Consider the following 20,215-nt stretch of genomic DNA (forward strand, 5'->3'; position numbering starts at 1 on the left):
ACAGAAACATTCATATGCCTACATGTTGTCTGTGGCACTCAGTGAAGAAAACACTGAAATATGTTACCTAGAATACACTTTAAGTGATATGAGTTTAAATGCTTGACTTCAATTCCCTCTGCCTAATTTTGTTGTGTACCTTGCTAATTTGAGGCAGACCTTAGTTTGGAAGACCCAATCTACAGGGAAGTCATCTGCTCAACACGATTCAAGAATTTCAAAGTTTGATAGAATGACTAGATTAAGAAATGCGTTACTTTTATGTTGTACATATTATTAAGAATTTAGAAATAAATAGTAATATAAAATGTAACTCCCAACATATGGAATCCCCTAGTGTTCCCTAGGAGAGACCACCCCATGCACATGGGAAAGTCTTCTCACAGATAGTTTTACATGAAATTTGCATAAGAATTTTCCTTATTTTTTGGCAATATCCCACATCTTCTCTCCAACAAATACAATACATGTTACTAAATTAAGCAGAGAAATTAAATAAACACCAGATGACCTGAAGTACAATTTTAAATTATTTAGAATTTTTTGCTCAGAAAAGTCCATCAGCTTCACTAAACTGATGTTTTCCTGACATTATTCTCACCTATTAAAATTACAGAATATATATAACTCTTTCACCCAGACAGTATAGATTCAGTTCTAAAAAGTGATATTTCCCCAGCTTGGCAGAATTTGACCTACTACTACTTATGAGTTCATAAAAACACAGCAGCACCTACATCTTACTCCATCATCCTATAGACTTAGCTTTAACTAGCCTTCATAGTATATCCTTTTAAATGCTCTCAAACAGCTTCTGCAGAAAACTGATTTTCGGTTTAACACACCAGTCATTCAAAAGTCTGAAATAAAGCATTAAAGATTACAGATGAATATGTCAGCTCATCACATATCACAATATGTCAGGCTCATCACAGCTCATTCCATTTTACTGTATAACACAGTGGAGAACAAAAGGTCAAAATAGGAACATTTGAAAACATTGTGAGAAAAGTAAAAAAACTTGTCCAGTGTGAGACTTTCACTATACTCCTTTCTGAGTTCATTTTCATTATCTAAGAATAACTAGTTTCTAAACAGAACTAAAACCACAAGTAACGTCAGCTTTATCAGAAAGAATCAGAAAGATTCTTTGGCTTTAAAATAAATAAATAAATAAATAAAATAGGAAAAAAAAATAGAAGACTAGAAATCTTATGGGAAGAATTATTATTATTCAACTTCCAGCCCAATCTAACAGATACAGGTGGCTTGGATCATTCTTAAAAAAAACATTAGATTAGCCTTCAATGTTAGATGTTTTATATTAAATTGCTCTCAGGATGTGAGGATATACTCACAACTCAGTTTAAATCAGTGGGAATTTTGCCATAAACTCCAATGGGCCATTACATTCTACAATTTTGCCTTAACAAGGTATCAGTGTTTGCAAAAAACTGCACTGTGTTTTATTTGCAAATTATTGCTAAAAATATTTGGCTTAACATGTAGTAGGTTCAAGTTTTCAGGTGGTATAAATTAGTGTAACTGCAGAACTATGCCAATTTAATCCACCTGAGGATGTATCATTGTATCTTATCCTATTTAAGATCATTCAGACTAATAAAGTAATTATTTCAAAATCTTTCTAGTTTTACACAGCAAGCAGTCACAGTGTTTTTACCCAGGGCTACTACATTTTTGTGGGTATAAGCTGCAAATCAAACAAACCCATCCTTTCAAAAATGTATTATTCCTTGAAAGTCAGCACACGGTTAACCTACATATTTTATTCAGTCCTGGCACCACTCAACAATTAGATGCTGTACTTAAATGTAGACAACACAAATGAAAACATGCCTTTGCAACACTGCTTAAAGTAAAGAAACTTTGAGCAACAGTGGTTCATTCCTATTAAAAAGTAGAATTGCCTCAACCATTTGTATGATTTTACCTGTTACTTGTTAACAACTAGCTATATTTGTGCAAGATCCTCTTTCCACATCCTCTTTTCAAAATAACTATCTAAGGTAAACTCAATTCATTTTTACTTAATGTAGTGTTTGCATTTTATGCTGATAAGAGAGAAATTTGTCAAGTGAGTGATGACATCTTGAGTATTTAATAGACTAGCTGAGAGAGGGAAAAGAGAAAACCTTAAGAGAGTGAAAGAACAATAAACACATCTAACACAGCTTCAACTGTGAAGCAAGCTCCTCCTTCCATTACTTCTATAGGTACGTACTTTTTGCTGCTGCAGTGTAGAAGAAGGTTTTTCTAGATAGCTCCTAACTATTTAGGAAATGTTAAGAAATTTTGGTATTTGCTTTATTTTAAACTAATTTAAAGCATTTGGAAGCCAAAGGTTATTCGAGGGTAAGCAAACTAAAAACTAAAAAAAAAAAAAAATTTGCAATAAAATCACTTTGGCGATAAAATCAGTATCATGGATAAAATTTATGATAGCTATTAGCTCACACTGCTGCAAAGGTTTGTTGGACTAAAGATCACATAGTGCAAAATACTGGAAGTGAAAAGAGATAATCAAAAGACCATTGCCTAACTTAACAAAAATGAAATGATCAGGAAAGAGCTTACAGCATGGAAAGTTCTTGTTAATTGCTTCCTCAGTAAAGTATCCTGACTCGGGATAAATCTTTATTACTGTACTGCTCAAAAGCACTATTGGTTTGGATAAGAAGTAGGTGTTTCAAAACACCTACTCATCTTCACCTTCCCATCCTGCCTCTGAGAATCAAATAAAATCAAATGCTTTTTCAGGTGTTTTTTTTTTAAAGGTAGACGTGACCAACAACTCATGTCTTTTACAGAACTAAGTGCCAAACTTGTTTCTTGAGTTTTGACTCTGTTATACTCTCTTCTGAGTCTATGTTCTTTTCACACAGAAAAAGGCACACGTTAAATCAAGTAATTATACTAGCCTATAACTATACAAGTGCTGTTTTGACAGAAATTGTTGGAGGTTACTAGAGTACGTAGGAAGAACAGGCCTGATCTTATTTCCACAGAAATTAGTGGTCAGCTTTGCATTGGGTTTCATGGAGTTAGGACTGTAAAATATATCCCAAATTATCCCTGAAATACCTGCTAACTTCTCTGATGTTACAACAGCAGTAAGTAATTTCAGTAAGCAAGTACTGGCTGATGAAATGGTGAATAAAGATCATCAATCTGACTGTCAACAGAGGTGTATTTACCATTAGATTTCACACATCTGAGGATTTATGTGGTACACATGGCTCTTGCTGAACTCTGTGAAGAGCTAAACAGCACAACTGCATGTCAAGCATGTTCAGGCTCTTATTTGCAAATGAAAAGAAATTGAGACAGTTTGGAAAGATCTTTGAAATTCATACTCCCAAGTCAATTTTTAGGGTAAAGCAGCTTTTCATCTCTTTGCGTGTATATTCAGTATTTTAAGCAATAAGAGACAATGCAGAGCAAGTATCTCAGCCATGCCCCTCTCCTTCCCACTGCCTCTCTCATAAACTGATCAAGAGCTACCTAAAACCTAACCAGAGTTTCTGCCCCATTACTAGTCCTTTAGAAGACTTGCCTCACTGCTCTAATCATTGGAAAACACTTTGCAATTTCCAAGTGACATACGTTCAGTGTAGTTTGTACCTATTTGTTCTTGTGCAAAGTTGTCACTGAGGAAAACAGCTCTGTTTGTCTTCTTCATGGTCTCAGAGGAACAACAGCACCTCTAGACCTTGCCTTGTTTATCTAAACAAAGCAAAGGCTTTGTTCTAGATGAAATCCAGAAAATCCCACAGTTTTAGATAAAATCCAGAAAATAATAGGTGTGTCTAAAATTGCATGAATGTTTCCTTGTCTATCTTGACAGTCCGGTTCCCGTCTGTATGTCCCATCATACCTAGATAGCTATGTCTATGGGTCATGCTTGGCATTTTTTAATTGATAGCAATAGGATGGCTTATGGCTAATGCTATGAGTGACTTATTTCTGCATAGAACACAACATATAACTATATATGGTATAATAACACATCTTTCACGTTTCTTACTTCTTTTCATATTATCCCTTGTAATTACATTTGTTTCATGACAGAAAACATTAACGTCTGCTTCATTCAAGATGAGTTTCAACACTAGTGGACATGATCAGTTCAAAATTATTGCCTATACATTCCTTTGGGTGGCTAAACTAAAATATTTCTCATGACACATAAAATCTGCTGAAATCATTTGCTTGTTTCTGATTCTTTACAATAGCTGACAGTGAGTCATAATTTTCTCATTACATGCAATATCACTAAAACATACTAAACCTCATTGGCCTTAAAAGACCAATTCAAAAAAGAATCAAATCTACTGACTTCTATATAGCTCAGCTACCCAGAAATAAGGTGTCTCACAGTCATAAAAAGTCAGAAAAAAAAAATCTCATCAATAAATAGTGTTCCTACAACAGAGAATAATAATAATTATTTTTCCTGAGGTAAATTGAAGGGTTAGCTCTTCAAAAACTGTAAGTAGATACATATTTTACATAGATCTGAAGATAAAGGTCGATTTCTGAAGTAGCTGTGACTGCCTTTTAAACACTAAACTAAAAAAAAAAAAAAAAAAAAGTTTCTTACTTTCTCTGACAATATCCTAAGACCATACCATTCCAAAGCCAAAACCTTCAGTCAGTGGCAATTCAATTTAGCAATATCTAAAAGATAAACTGTTTAGATACAAGGTAAGGAATTGCTTTATAAGTTACTGCAGTGACAAAACAAAACACTGGAATGCATGAAATCAAATATATCTATTTCACTGACCTTGAAGCTGGCGTCCTTTGTACAAATCCTTCGTTTTGGTTGGGTTAGCTCTGGCACTGTTATCACACTTAGGTTGTTCATACCTAAAGAAGAAACAGGGAGAGAATAAAAACCAGCCATAGTTAACTTAGAACTAATTTATTTCCAATTTTGTAGTTCAAATTAAACTTTTTTCCTCCTTTTTTCAGGGAAGAAACTGATTTCTTATTCAGAAGAGGCAATGCAGATTTATCTGCCTGTTTTCCACTTCCCTCAAGGAAGCCAGAACATGTTTATTTTCCTATGGTTGATACCAAACTGAGTAATTATTATCTATTCCAAAGTCCGTTTTACAGGGAGAAAAACTGAGGAAGAAGAAAACTATGGGGGATTGCCATAAAATAATATATAATAAAAATATAATAATAGTAAAGATGAGTCTCCTCCCACGTGCAAGATCAAAAAGCTATAAGCAGCATAATAAATTTTGGCATCTGACTCACTATTCATTCTGTAAATGTAAAACACCACAAAAGCAACTTCACAGCAAGGCAGGTACTGTAGTTAGTTAATACTGCAGCACTAAGTGCATTTACCACTTTATCCTCTCCAAAGCGAATGTTAGTTTAAGAAGGGCTAACTGTGAACAGCTAACATTTCAAACAAGAGGAAAAAACTGATAGGGATTCTGGAAAGATGTGAATTGGACTAAAATAGCTTGAAATTGGTTGTGGAAAAGACTGATTCTTCACCTGCTACATGAGTATGCTGATTCCTCTCTTCTTCATATTATGTTTACTTAAAGCTAAATTGTTAGCCTGTAACAAGAAACCCTATATTTGTTGTTTCAAAAAATATTTAGTATCAACATCACTTGCAATTTCATTCTTGCAAGACTGAAGGCATAGGAGCATTTACTGCTGAGTTTTTCTGTTTCTTACAATCCCACTATTATTGCATGGTAGTTTTTCACTCAGTTTAACACAATCTGAGATGTTATTTTCTCATTCTTCTCAGTAGCTTGAAGGTGCAGAATTTAATGTACAGCATTTTAGAGAAATTTCAGGCCTAAATTAATATGACTTGTGTCCATATATATGCATGTGCACATACATACCTATTAATTCAATCTAGGTTCTTTCACACCTTATGTAACTGGTCATCTTTCTTTGAAATGCTCCCATTCTAGGTTCCCCAAAATCATATTTACTGAGAGGCATACTAAAATGTCTAATCAAAATATACTAATGTGATTTTTTTTTAAGAATATATTGTTTTTTAAAGTGTTAGACTGTGGTTATGTCTTGGGGTTAGACCAGACTGCCCCTAAAAACAACACGGAAGTGTTCAGATTTTAATTACCAGTCAGGATGAAAACTTATCTTTTTTTTTCCTTTGAGTGCTTAATTTTTTTCCCACTTGATGAAACTGCCCACAGCTCCATCTAATTTTGGCTGCTGCAAGAAGGTATGGTGTTGTTTCACAAACATGAGAGCCACAGACACTTTCCTTTCCATAGAGAACGGTGGAAATAGAAGCTGCTTTGATAGCATGGTTGGGATTTAGATACCTGATGGATGACCACTTCAATCAGACAAGAAAAGAGTGAAAGGGAAATCTCTGAGCAATACTCACTAATGCAGTATCTGGCAACCAGCCTGGTCCCTGATTAATCTGATACCTAACTCTGCATTCCCCTTGTCCTCTTCCGTTGTTACTGCTCCATGCCTACGCTTTATTTCATCTCTCCTCTTCTACTCTTTCAGCTTCTATTTTTTTAGATACAGATGTAGCTCACCATATATAAAATAAATCTATTAAATCACAATACCTGCTAAAGTGCAGTAACGTAAAAAGTATGCTTTTAGTTCTTTGAAGCAACTGAAGAAAGACAAAGCGAATCATCAGAAATTTGCCATGCAGACACAGCCACACTAAGAACTGATAAGAAAAACACACTTGACTCAGTTTTCATTGGGAAAGAGTGGGAAAGAGATTGTGTATCAGAATGGAGCACTGTCAGGTAAAAATAATGTAGTCAAGACATACGAAGTTCCTCTTTAGAATTTTAAAACGCAAAAACTCCCAAGCACCAAATATGTATCTAGAGTTAGCAAGGGCTTATGACAGCTGCTTTATACCTCTGACCAGTCTGCTTGGAAGCACTGAGAGTTACTGAGGCATGCATAATAGCAGACAATCAAGCAGACAATTCCACAGTGTGGGCAACCTTATAAAGTAGCTGATTTGCTTTTTTTTTTTTTTTTTTTTTTTTTGAGTCTAGAGAATCTTGTGCAAGTGGATTGACAATTATTTTGCCTATGATCCTAGTTGCTCAAAAGTCACAGGCAAGAACAGAGACTCAGGGCCCTGTTGAGGCTCTTATGTCCAGAAAGTATTTGGAGCAAGCTGGTAGAGATCCTACTAGTAAGATTTTCAGGAAAACAGTTGTTTGTATCCTGCATGTATTCCTTTTAGTCAAATGAATATTCCCTCTAGATATTCATAAAATCCAGCTTTATACCATATCATCACATATTTCTTTTATGTTTCGCTGTTTTACACGTCCTAGAATGGTTCTTCATTCACATATCTTTATTTTAACTCTAGAATTATTATTTTTCTCTGGAATATCTTCACTGACAAGTGATTTATCTTTGCCTCAGATCACAGGGCATTAGAAGGTCAATGAATATTAATAACTTCCCTTCATTTTGTGGGTCTAATTTAACAGGACTACTTATTATTGTGGTATTCATAGCCTGATTATATGACAAATTTCATCCTCATGAATGTTTTCAAAACAAACAACATGCAAAATGCTAAGCTGTTCTGGCAAGAGTTTCCATGATATGTGCATTCTTTCATTGTTGTCCCCTAGTGATTCAATACAGATTTGCAGAACAAAGATTCCAAGATGCAATGCATCCATCTTTCTACCATGAGTACTATCAGATCCTGCTGTAGAGTTTTAATAGCTACTCATCTAATTTATTTTTTTGCAATGGGAAGCTGGAAGATAGCATACACCACTTTGCCCCTGAGACATTAAACTCGGAAAGACTCACATGTTCATCTTTTCTATGAATTAAAGAAAAGATAACTGCTTCTTTTTCATCATATTCTGATCTCTATCTCCCCTTGCTAGGGGAGAAAGTTTAATTTTATCAATACGGATATACTGAAAGGAACTTTTAACTAAAAAATAATTAATGGGATTCCATCCCACATAAATCTTGCCTAGAAATGAGATCTAGACACTCCTCTTAAACTCCAGACAGGAATCCCACCTGCTTGTTTACTAGGACTGTAGATGACAAAATTTACCATGCATTCTTTTAGTATAAAACTCATAAAATTAAGCACTCTAGTTACCCATATAATTCAGCACTTCTACTCAGAACTTCATAAACTCTCCATTGAGGACTCCCCATAAATCTGGCAAAGCTGAACATACTAGAAATTATCAAGGCCAAATCATCTGATATTTTCAGTATAAGCCATGAGGCAAAAAGAATTGTGTCTAAATCATGAGATTGAATCCAACTTGCCAGTGTTCTAACTTTGAAGATAGGCAGCACAGTGAAAGAATCTCTGCCACCTCTGCTCCCTCATCTGAGATACTGTGTAGTTCCAGAATCATAGAATATCCAAGTTGGAAGGGACCCACAAGGATCATCAAGTATGCATCCAGCAAGCCAAGTGAGGTGACCTTTCCCCTCCACTCACCGTTGGTGAACCACATCTGGAGTGCTGGATCCAGATCTGGGACAGCCAGACAAGAGAGACAGACATACTGGCATGAGTCCAGGAAAGGACAATTAAAATGATTGAGACTGGAGCATTTTACACAAGAAGGAGAGTGGAGAGTCTGAGTGAGCCTGTTCAGAGACTGTTCAATCTGGAGAAGAGAAGGCTCCGGGAAGTTATACCAATGTGTATCAATATTTGATGTGGGGAAAAGAAAGAAGCCTGAATCAGACTCTCCACAATGATCTCCAGTGAAAGGACAAGATGAAATGGACACTCCTAAGAACTGCAGAAGTCCTTTTACTTCACCAGCAAAAACGGATGCTCAACTCAACTTAGAGAATGAGAACTAAGGCTCCAAAAAATGATTTAAATTATAGTTCAAAGAAGGATCACTAAAAACAAGGAACAGTAAACAAATGTAGGAGTGGAGAACAGAGGAAGAATAGAAATGAACCTCTGGAATCTCTGCACTTATCTTAGGTTTTCTAGACCAATTTTATAATATTTAATTTTGACAATTTACGGATCTCAGCTTGCCAGAAACAGTAGATTACTGGTAACTATTCCATGCTCATTTAATCTAGTACTGTAATTGGTATAGACTATGGTGTAAACAGGTATCAGTAAGTAAATCAGCACTTGAAGAATATGTGAAAGCTCCTTCCCAAGAATATAATAAATTGCAGCAAGTGGCTTATGATAGTTTTCATAAATATTAGGCAAATGATCAAAAATGATTTTTACTTAAGATTGAAAAGATTTGTAATTGCATCAAGATACCCATACTGCCCACCAACTTTGTATGAGCTTCTATAACATTACTACAAGGGCCAAACCTCAATAACCAGCCTAAATAACATCCTTTGGAATCTGATATTTGCCTTGCCTACATCTGCTCTATGTGGCTCACAATGCTTTACCATGCATCCGGCTCAGCCGACATGACTGAACTCCAAGTTTCTATTAATAACACACTAAAACGATACTTCCTCTCTATGGGTTCCCAAGCAATTGTTCCATCAAAGCAAGTCATATGAAATAGTTGAGGAGGTTGCTGGAAAAATAACTGAACATTTCTGAGGCTGGATGTGGTTCCTGTCATAGACCATCTTACTTGGTTCTTCCATGTTCAGGATAAGGGGTGTGAGGTTTCCTCTGGGATGATTCATTATCTGCTTCAAGCCTTGGCTTCCCAGCATAAAATAGCAAGAATGGAAAGTAAAAATATAAAATAAAGGATCTGGGGAGCATACTGCCCATGGCATTGCAGTGTATCAGTCTTTGGCCATCTGGACTTATGGCCAATGGATCTTAGAATTATTTCACTTTAATCTTTATAGTGGAATAAATCTACATGATATCATTCAATTAGCAATAGGAAACTACATATTACTACATGCACATTAAGGCATCTACTCACTGCAGGTTTGAGCACTGAACATGCATTCCCTTACCTTGTTGATGTACCAGGGATGGGACGTCCTGTATCCACGAGAACACACCAGCAGTAGCCTGTAGAAGGATGGCACTGCACTGGTTTGTAAAGGCCACCCTGAGCACACTCTGGAATGAACACATTGTCTTTCTGGGGTTGTTTAGCTTCCTCTAGAGCTGACTGAAGTTCTTGATCACATGATGATGCTTTTGGAATGAAAAGAAAAAATACTAAACAAGCCATGTGGAAAAGACCTACTGGAAATATTGAACAATTTTTTAGTTTTTATAACTTTATTTGATTTATATAAGGAATGTATTTGAAGAGGCTTGAGATAGCCCAAGTTGGTTTATGCTGTATACTTTTAGGACTTTTAGTTTCCTTTTCATACACCTGCTACATAATACAGTCATAAGACTATCCTGACACCCCAACTCCTACACTAGATATAATCTGTAAATAGCCGAGTACTTTCTCTGCCATCTTAAAAAATTCTCCCCCACTCCACAGTTCCTAAACTACTGATTCTTTTCAGAGGGAACAGTAGAAACCCAACTTCTTAGGATTCCTTATAATTCATATAAATGTTTATTTTCTTTATATTTTGGAAAAACATATTAGTATGGTGAAAATTCTTCCACTTCCTTTCCTGGTATTTCTGGTATTGATGATATATCATTTGCTCTGGAGGCTTAACACCCCAAAGAAAAAGTAATACATTTTTATCTCTGCCCTACCAGTATGCCTCAGATCTCTTCTGAATGCGGGAAAAGCTTATATGTATACATGTTCCTGGCCTTTATATGAAACTGAAACCAGGGGCAAAGAGCAGAAGCCCCAGGAACTGAGAGTGCCAGTCATTTCACACCAATTAGTAAAACACCTCTGCTGATGAATTTTTATCACTCTTAAACTGGTATATGTGGCACTGTAGGAGATAAAAAATTAGGCGATAGACTGTTTACTCAAGCTATTTCTTTCTCCAGGATTTTTAAAATCAGTCTCCTATCATGTGAAACTTAGATGGTTAATAAAATAGTGTTTGCATAATTCCAAAGTACTCTAGTGAACAAAATTTAAATATTTGAAAAACTAAAATGTCGATAACAATAACCTCTCTACAAACACACACATGAATGACAAGAAAATCTCAAGTTATTGGAATTTCAATAAATAAGAAAATCTGTTCAGTTAAAACCAGATTCTTGCAGATGTGGTTGAGCAAATACAGTAAGATTTCTGGTGCAGTGGAAAAGACGATGGAAGTTAATCACCTTCATATTTTAAACAGCACATGACTGCATCTATACAATAGCCTGGTTTCTACAACATTGTATTTTATTCCAATATATGTAAAAATGTATGTTAAAAGTTTAAAAAACAAGCTAACTTGACTATAAGACAATTTATTTAGTTAGTTAGTTAGTTCTTTAGTTGATATTTTATTATTATTTTGTTTCATATGGTAGGACAGCTAGACAAATTGATAAAATTTGCATGGTTTGTCTTTGTCTGCCCCTGGACATAATGAGAGATTGAATAGTTCTCAAAACACTAGTGTTTACATAATAAACTATAATTAAAGAATCAGTGTAGTGAGAAAAGATCCTTTAATAAAGACAAATAGTTAATTATTTACATTAAAACCTTCACATAAATAGCTATAGTGTCATAAACTGGAAATCCATCGCCAACGTCCTGCTAGAGTAGCCAAAATAAATAATTTCTTTGGTAAATCTGGATTATGATTGTTACTGACTTACAAAATAGAACAACGCTGGAAAGCACATAACTTTTAACTTGATCACTTTTTATATTTTGTATATAATCAAGCAAAAGGGAGCAAAAAAGGTGAAACAGCTGTGGTGAAAGGGAGGAGGAAATCATTACTCCTCTTTAAAATCCAGTAAATTCTTTTCTCATTCACACTGATAAACCTTGGTATCATCCCATCAGCTCCTGAGACCTTTTCTCATTTTACATCTTTGTAAACTAGCAACGGAATCTGGCAGATGTTCATATATTCTGATTACCTCTTGCTAACCCACAGGAACAATACATTTTCATCCTCTCAAACTTGTTTAGAAAATTTGGAGGCTACATAGGCAGATCATCCAGATAAAAGTGTAACAGAAAGCACAGAGACAGTGTGATGGAGAATTCCCAGTGCAAAAGCAGATAAGGACAGTTTCAGCTGTAAGTATGTACAATGCCACCTAATTTATGGGCAACTCCAGTTTCTACTGATTGAAACAACCAGAAAAAAATTCCTGATTCAAAACCAGAGTCATGGGCCACTGGAAAAAATCTGCTTTGTGGTGATTTGGTAACAGGTGTTACAGACCTAGATAAATGGACTTCATGCTCCTGACTGACTTCCCAAGGAGAGTTTTCAAGAAGCTACTGCTCAAGGTAGAATTTTAGCACTAAAATAAAAGCATGAAGTCTTTATTTTTTTATTTTTATTTTTTTTTCCTGGTTGTTTCTCTGATTCTAAGTCTCAAAGGTAGAGAGACACAGTAATATGGGACACATTTCAGAGGCAGGTTGCAAAAGTGGCTTATGGCTTTACAAGGGACAGTGACAGTAACTGAAATGGAAGTTTTAAGATTAAAAAGGCCTTTATGGCAGAAATCTTGGAAAGAACAGACAAAAAGGCAGGATTCATACCAAATGCTAAGGGAAATGCCTTGTAACTTGGAAGACTTTAGTGATGAAAAAATATGCCTTTGAAGAGCAGCAGCAGCACAGGCATTCAACACCAAAAAACATGTAGAGGAAGCTATGGTATTTCCAGGAAGGACTTCCCCTTCTTACAACCTTTGGTTTCTTACCCTTCTCCTACAGATGGAAGATCATACCAAGAAGAGGAATTTATCAGTAGTCCTAAATTACTTTTCAGAAAAAATTAACCAGACAAAAGGTAGATTATAATAGACAAACTGGAAATAATATAAATCAGTGTGATGGACAGTAGGCCTGTTAGTTTTGTATATGCCAAATGACAAATCTGCTGAATCCAGATTGTTCATTTTATTCATCAAAAGTGCATAATAGTTTGTTATTTCTCTTCCTTACTCAAAGGCAAACAATCTTCAGGTCAGCTATCAGCCAATCTGTTTACTGACTGATCAAGAAAGTTATTTCCTCAGATTTAGTATTTTTGTATACTTTTAACACAACCATTTGTGCCACCACTACTATTTCCTTGTTTGTTTTCATTATGAGAATACTGTTCTTACGTAAAGTACTGCAAAACTGTGTTTACCTATAATCCTGCTTGATTTTTCCAGAAACAGAACATTAGTCCTTTGTGTAATTTCCTCTCTGAGAACCATTCAAACTTTTCTTTCAATTATTTACAACAGGAGCACTGGAAAGATTCAACTGTAGCCTTGTGATGGTTAAGAGCTCTTATCACAGAGCTACCATACTGTTGCGAATAATTGCCTTTGTAATGTCAGAAGAATCATGGTTAACCAACGTTCATTTCCCAAGAGAACCAGTGATAAATGTCATTAACTTAGAAAATGCCTGACAGTTTGTCCAAACAATCTGACAACTATGATCTGGAACTGTAACAGATGGATGCCAGAAGTTCATAAAATGAACAGTATGGAAAAGGATCTATGCTACAATAAAAGCAGAATAAGTGCAGCGGTTATTAAAATACGTCAAACTTTCTATGCACTACCTTCCTCCCAGAAGCAGGAAAGCACTGATGCTCTAGCTTCTTCTTTTCACAGACTATGTTTACGCTCTTGTTCTTACGCACTTAGTTATTTTATATCTGTCTTGACGGCAATAATAAATAAATAAATAAATAATGAAATTTAATATTAATAATAATAATAAACAACTTTTTTTTTTTTTCTGTGCTTGTTCGTTCAATAGAATAGTTGAACACGGCTGAAAACTCCTTTCAAGATAGTCTACCATGTTCACCAGCCATGCCGTAGCTCACCTGGGATACTTTGTAGGTTGATAAACCTTCCTACAGTTTCTATCCCAAATTCTATTTTATTCCAGGTTCATAAGCTGTAGTCATTCAACATGCAAATTTCAATCATGTAACAAAATAAGTATATTTCACAGTTTTACAAGACCACCTACTTACTTTGAGAAAGTTGTTTTTTTTTTTGAAAGACAAAGTTAAACTCTTGTTCACCACAAAGAATGAGTTTAAAAACCTGCTTCAAATATAATATACATCACATTGTTATTCCATTTCTTCCCTATTTCCTTTAAACATTCATTTTCAAGTATACTTTCCCATTCTGGTTCAAGATGCCTTCACAGTCCATTACATATAACCAGTGGAAATATTTCATCTTCTGTCAATTGGAAAGGTACTCCAGCTAATGACAAACAATGTGGAGAAGTTTCATGTTTTGTATAAAATCCTGAGTCAGTTCTTGCTGCTAACAAGCAATTCTCCCTGAAAAAAAAGGTCTGAATTTCAATGACTCAAGTTAATTTTCATGAACAGAAAAATACTTAAACAGTAGAAGGGTATAATGCTGCAAACCATTATTTATGAGAGAATATGTTTATTACTCTCTGATGGGCTATTTAAAGTGTTTATTAATGTTTACTAGGTGATATCCTAGAGGAGAAAAAGAGGTGGCTTTTCTGGGAAAATCATATTGAAAACAACTGCATACCTGTGCATTTGTCTGTAGCATATCTAAAACACCAAGCACCACATTATGTAAGTTATAATAATAAGTGTGTTAGTGTGGTAACAGGAGATGTTTTAGCCACTTGTTTCACAAATTCTGTTAGTTGTTGTGCCATGTCTTATCACAACTTCTCCCAACATGTGGATTTTTCAAGATTAAAAATAATTTTGATATTTTTATTTTGCTTAAATGTGAATTGCTGTTTCTTCAGTGTGTTCTACAGAAACAAGCTGCCAAATCTGCAGAAAATTACAAAGGCTTCTGCTCACTACTTTAACATTTCCTGCCACTACATATACATTTCTTTTCAATTTCCTTAACTCCACAATATCTATATCAGAAACAGAATCCATAAAAAAAAAAAAATCTATTTTCAGTTGATTCCTTCTCTGTCCTTTTCTCATTACCATAATGAGGCATGAAAGGACAATTTAAAGGGATCTTTTATCAGACCTCGAGGCTCAGCATACTCTACAGAAAATAAGTAACAAGAAGCTTTTGAACAAAAATACTCTGAAAAGTGATACCCATGCTTTGGAGGACTGCAGTGTTTCTAAGAGGATATACAGATAGAATATATTCGTGTCCAAATTTCAGTTTACAGAGCTTTAACTTCTGTGACTATTTCTGCTAATCAAAATGTTATCAAAATCATCAGTCTGTTCTACTTAATTTAGACTAATTTAGGCACATTTTCAGAACACTTCAAATACTGATTTATAAAAGTTCTCTGCTAGTTCATTTCAAAATCATAATAATTAGTATGGCTAAATAGTTATCCTGTTGACTTCCTGCAACTCTCCAACAAATTCACATCTCATGAGGATAAGAATTTAATTCTTTTGCTTAGGGTGAACCCTCCTACAGCCAGTGAACAGGCACAGAAGAAAATGATTATAATGTGTTTTTGTATTTTCAAATAGTGTTTTTTTTTAGTATTCAAGTTTCATTGAATAGATTTCCACTTACACTACACCAAATTGTATTTCCACATATAACCAAAACGTTCACTTTGGAAAGGCAGTAGTGAGTGTGATGATCTCTATTCAAGCTAACTCCAATCTGCAGAAGAGTTTACATTGACTGGATGGCAGATTTGGAAAACAAAACAGCCTATCACAGCAGTATTCTTACCTCTAGCAAACATGCATCCTCAGGGTAAACTAGCAGGTTATTTACCTGTAGCTGACCAATTTCATCACTCAAAATCCATGACACCTGGTTCTGCTATAAAGAGAACAGCAGCATCCAAGGAAGTCAATGAAGTATGTTAGGTAATATAAATGACAAACATTATCTAAATAACTTCACCCTAGTGAAAAAGAGGTAAGTTCCCTGGCTTAATGTTCTTTTGGGGTTTACAGCCTGCATTGAGACCTCCTCTAGCACAACAGATTCCTTCTGTGAAGAGGCACATGAGGTTTTATAATGGGGTTTAAGATGACAACTTCATACCCTTTAGGTATATAAAGTTATTTTTCTCATCCTTTATGGCCATGGTATGGACACCTCACACTAATCTTTCTTAAGAAACACTGCTCCTATAAGAATTTATAAGAATTTTAATTTTTTGCTTGCCCTCTCTTGACTGTTTCAAATAAATTCATATCTAACAGAAATTAAGTGCAACTCAGTGAAACAAACAAATGAAGGATCAACTTTTCTCATGCTACTAGTGTCTTATAGAGACTACTCATAAACCTAAATCAAAAGGGAAATACGTCTGTCGCCCATCTTCCCCCAGCAGAAATCCGTGGAAAAATACCCGCTAAATTCAGTGAACAATACATCAGGTTTCAGCTGAATATACTCCCATATACGTATGTTTCCAGTTAAACCCAATACTTGCTTATGGACCAAGTACTGAATGGAAGGAATAGGTAACGTTAATATCCAATCAAACTTAGTCCCAACATCTAGATTGCAACCAAAAGCTAAGACTAAATTATGGTATTAGTACTTATCTGGCGCCACATGTTTTGATTTACATTAGGTTCAGATACTCATCAGCATGAGGGTTCTCAAGGCCTGAAGAAAGCTGGCAACACTCCTTCCCATACTCATTCTTGTTTGTGAAAACTTGTGGGAACCAAATATTTCAGGCCCTTGTGTGTATTTGCAGACTACTCTCAATGTACTGTTGATCACTATTTTGCACTTTTGGAGTCTGAGTGGATGACTGTGGCCAAACACAAAGCCCATGGCTTCAACAAAGCTCTATGGATTAATTTATGTACTTCACTCCACCAAACAAAGCAGGATAAATCACCAACAGATGCTCTCATTTATCTATGTGGTTTCATACGCAAAGACACTGCAATAAATAAGGATGATCATCTGGAAATTCACTGAGTTCATAGAAACAAAAAGCCAAAACACAGAGAGCACCAGACCCATTTAGCTTTACCTGAAAAGGACACAGCCACAGTGACTCCAATCTACCTGTATACACCGGCTTTATCTCCACCTTTACCCTGGGTTTGAGAACCTATGTAGCACAATGTTAAACCAAGACTACACAAATTCTGTTTCTAGAAATAGGAAAAAAATTGGGTGCCCATAAGAAAAAGATGTCAGATTTAAATATGGTGACTTTCTCTTTAATCAAAATCCAGACCCACATGTCTACTAAAACTTTTAACAGACCCCACAGTTTCTGTTTGAAGGAAGGTTTCACACACACACCTCTGCATTTTTTTTATTTTTTCCTTAAAATTTGAAAAGCGAATTGAAAAATTTGCATTTGAAAAGCAAAAAAAGTACAGTGAGAAAGGCTGTTGCTACAATACTGTAAAAGTAAAAGAACTGTTTTGCCACAACAGCCTGCTATTTTACTGTTTGGTTTGTTTAATTGTTTTAATTTTTAGTCCAGCTTCTTGGTTAAAGAGATGAGAAATATTATGTAAGTATTCCAATTTATCCTGCCACAGAATTACAGTTCGTTAAAATTACTCATTTTAATTATTCATTTACACCAATTTTTCTCCTTCACTGGGTTCTCAAATTGCCATTGTACAAATTATAAGGGCCCAAATTAGCTACTTGTTTTCCTACAAAACGTAACTCTAAATTTTGGTATTCTTATTTACTTTGAACAAAGCAGTAGTGTCAGATCTGTCCACCGAATTGATGAAAACTTACAGAGAAGCTAGTCTTCTTCTACAAGTGTGACAGAATCTGGCTTTAAATGCTTAAGTATTAGCATTTAATTCTCCTGTAGATAAATGACAGAGCAACATGAAGTCAATATAAATTAGATTATAAATCTGAGTTCTTTCAGTGATGCATTTAGCATTAGAGCCTAAATGTTATCCTGAACATCCTGAGTCAAACATTTATTATACCATCTATGAAACGTGAAAGAGCATTGAACCGAGAGTAGCACATTTTTCTTAAAGCTTTGACTGCAGAGTGTAAAAATAATAGCAAACATTTGCAAAGTAGATTTCTTTAGACAGGCTTAAGCCAAGGATTTTTTATATACTTTACACTCCACTCTGGATTTTTGAGTGCAACCTTAACACAAAAAAAAAAAAAAAAAAAAAAAAAGATAAAAAATAAAATAAAAACTTTTAAACCAATGGTTATTCACATGACACCATGTTAGGAGGTAAGTTCCCTAAGCCCCTTTTGCTTAATGAGTTGAGGTTGTACAGTAAGTTACAAGACTGCACAGAGGATGGATTATCATCTCCAACTGCTTCTGCTTGACTTTGATGACTTGGCTTCCCCAACATGAAGAGAGACATGGCACAAAAGACTGCCCTATTCTGCAAAGACATAACTGAAAGCAGCATTTGCAAAATAGGGTGAAACCTGATTTTCCTCTAAGCTGAGACATAAGGGAAATATCAGTTCCTATTATTGTTAGGTATGACTGCATCACACTGTCAAAGCACAGCAGCACCATAGCCTTCAAACTGCAAAACCAACCAAACCAAAAAGCCACCACCCAAAATTATAGCACATGAAAATCACTGACTTCTCAAAAACACAGTGGCTAGCTGGCCAGTCTGCTATAGAAATCTGAAGGCTCATTCATTAAACAAAATTGCACAAGGCTACCATTCTTCCTTTATGAGTATATTGACCAGCAAATGATATTTTTCTGCCAGTGGAAAAATCTCTAATTTTTTAAGAAATAGTTGAGGTGAAAACAAAGCTGGTTCACTTTTTCCATAGAGCTGTGAAAACAAAAATCTTTGCCAGGTGAACTGAGAGTAAGCACTTGTTTGAATGGCTTTATTAAAAATTACAAGACAAAATGTGCAAACTGGGTTGCCTAAATTCATGTTTTGGCAGTTAAAAAAGCCAGCAGCTTACAGGAATGTTTATCAACCAAGTGTTTCCCCTCAGTGAAACAGGAGTGATTTCTGTTCACCATTTGGGAAACTGAGAAGCTTACATCAGTGCCTGGATATGACTTTGGGTACTAGACCTTAGGTACCTAAATAGTTCTAATTTCAGAGGTTTCCAGTGGCATTGCTGCCTGCAGTTTATGTCATATTCCTGCCATTGATCCACACGGATAATGCTGTTGGCACTGTGCAGTGTTTTCCAGCCTTATTAGCCTTATTGCTTAACTCCTTGCTGAGACGGCTGTGCTCCATTTATGCTCTATTTTCTAAGTATCAGTTTATTTCCAACTCCCTTACAGGGAATTACCCTGATGGACAGTTACCCTGGAGCAACTGTCATCTACCTGGACTTGTGAAAAGCATATGACACTATCCCACACAACATCCTTGACTCTAAATTGGTGAGACATGGATTTGATGAATGGACCACTTGGTGGGTAAGGAATTGGAAGGATGGACACACTCAAATTGTTGCAGTCAACAGTTTGATCAAAGTGAAGACCAGTGACAAGCGGCATTCCTCAGGAGTTGGTACTGGGGCCAGTGTTGCTTAATATTTTTGTCAATGACATGGACAGTGGAATCAAGCACACCCTCAGCAAGTTTGCCAGTGACACCAAGCTGTGCAGTGTGGTTGACATGCTGGAGGCAAGAGATGCCATCCAGAGGGACCTGGACAGGCTTGAGAGGTGGGGCCGTGTGAACCTCATGAAGTTCAACAAGACCAAGTGCAAGGTCATGCACCTGGGTTGAGGCAACCCCAAGCACAAATACAGGCTGGGTGGAAAATGGATTGAGAGCAGTTTTGAGGAGAGGGGCTTGGGGCTGTTGGCTGATGAGAAGCTTAACATGAGCCAGCAATGTGTGCTTGCAGCCCCGAAAGCCAACCATGTCCTGTGCTGCATCAAAAGGAGTGCAGACAGCAGGTCAAGGGAGGTGATTTTCCCCCTCTGCTCTGCTCTCATGAGACCAAACTTGGAGTACTGCATTCAGCTCTGCAGCCTTCAGCATAAGAAGGACATGGACCCCAGCATAAGAAGGCCAATGAGTAATGGCTTTATACTAAAAGAGGGCAGATTTAGATCATATATTCAAAAGAAATTCTTTACTGTGAGGGTGGTGAGGCACTGGCACAGGCTGCCCAGAGAAGTTGTGGATGCCCCATCGCTGCAAGTATTCAAGGACAGGGCGGATGGGGCCT

At 35.9% G+C, this 20,215-nt stretch overlaps 1 protein-coding gene across 3 annotated transcripts in view; it reads right to left on the reverse strand.

Annotated features, from left to right (window-relative positions):
* Positions 1 to 20,215, reverse strand: part of SMOC2 (SPARC related modular calcium binding 2) — a 146,871-nt gene that overhangs the window by 34,722 nt on the left and 91,934 nt on the right. For 2 of the 3 annotated variants that reach the window (XM_084512786.1, XM_084512788.1), the window contains exons 8-9: positions 9,994 to 10,180; positions 4,808 to 4,890 (exon numbers count right to left, since the gene is read on the reverse strand). In XM_084512786.1, coding sequence (XP_084368912.1) covers positions 4,808 to 4,890; positions 9,994 to 10,180 — 270 coding nt within the window. Of the gene's footprint in view, positions 1 to 4,807; positions 4,891 to 9,993; positions 10,205 to 20,215 lie in introns of all 3 variants that reach the window. The other variant, XM_084512787.1, reaches the window with a different exon arrangement.

This window comes from Aythya ferina (assembly GCF_964211825.1).
Source record: "Aythya ferina genome assembly, chromosome: 3".
NCBI lineage: Eukaryota > Metazoa > Chordata > Aves > Anseriformes > Anatidae > Aythya > Aythya ferina.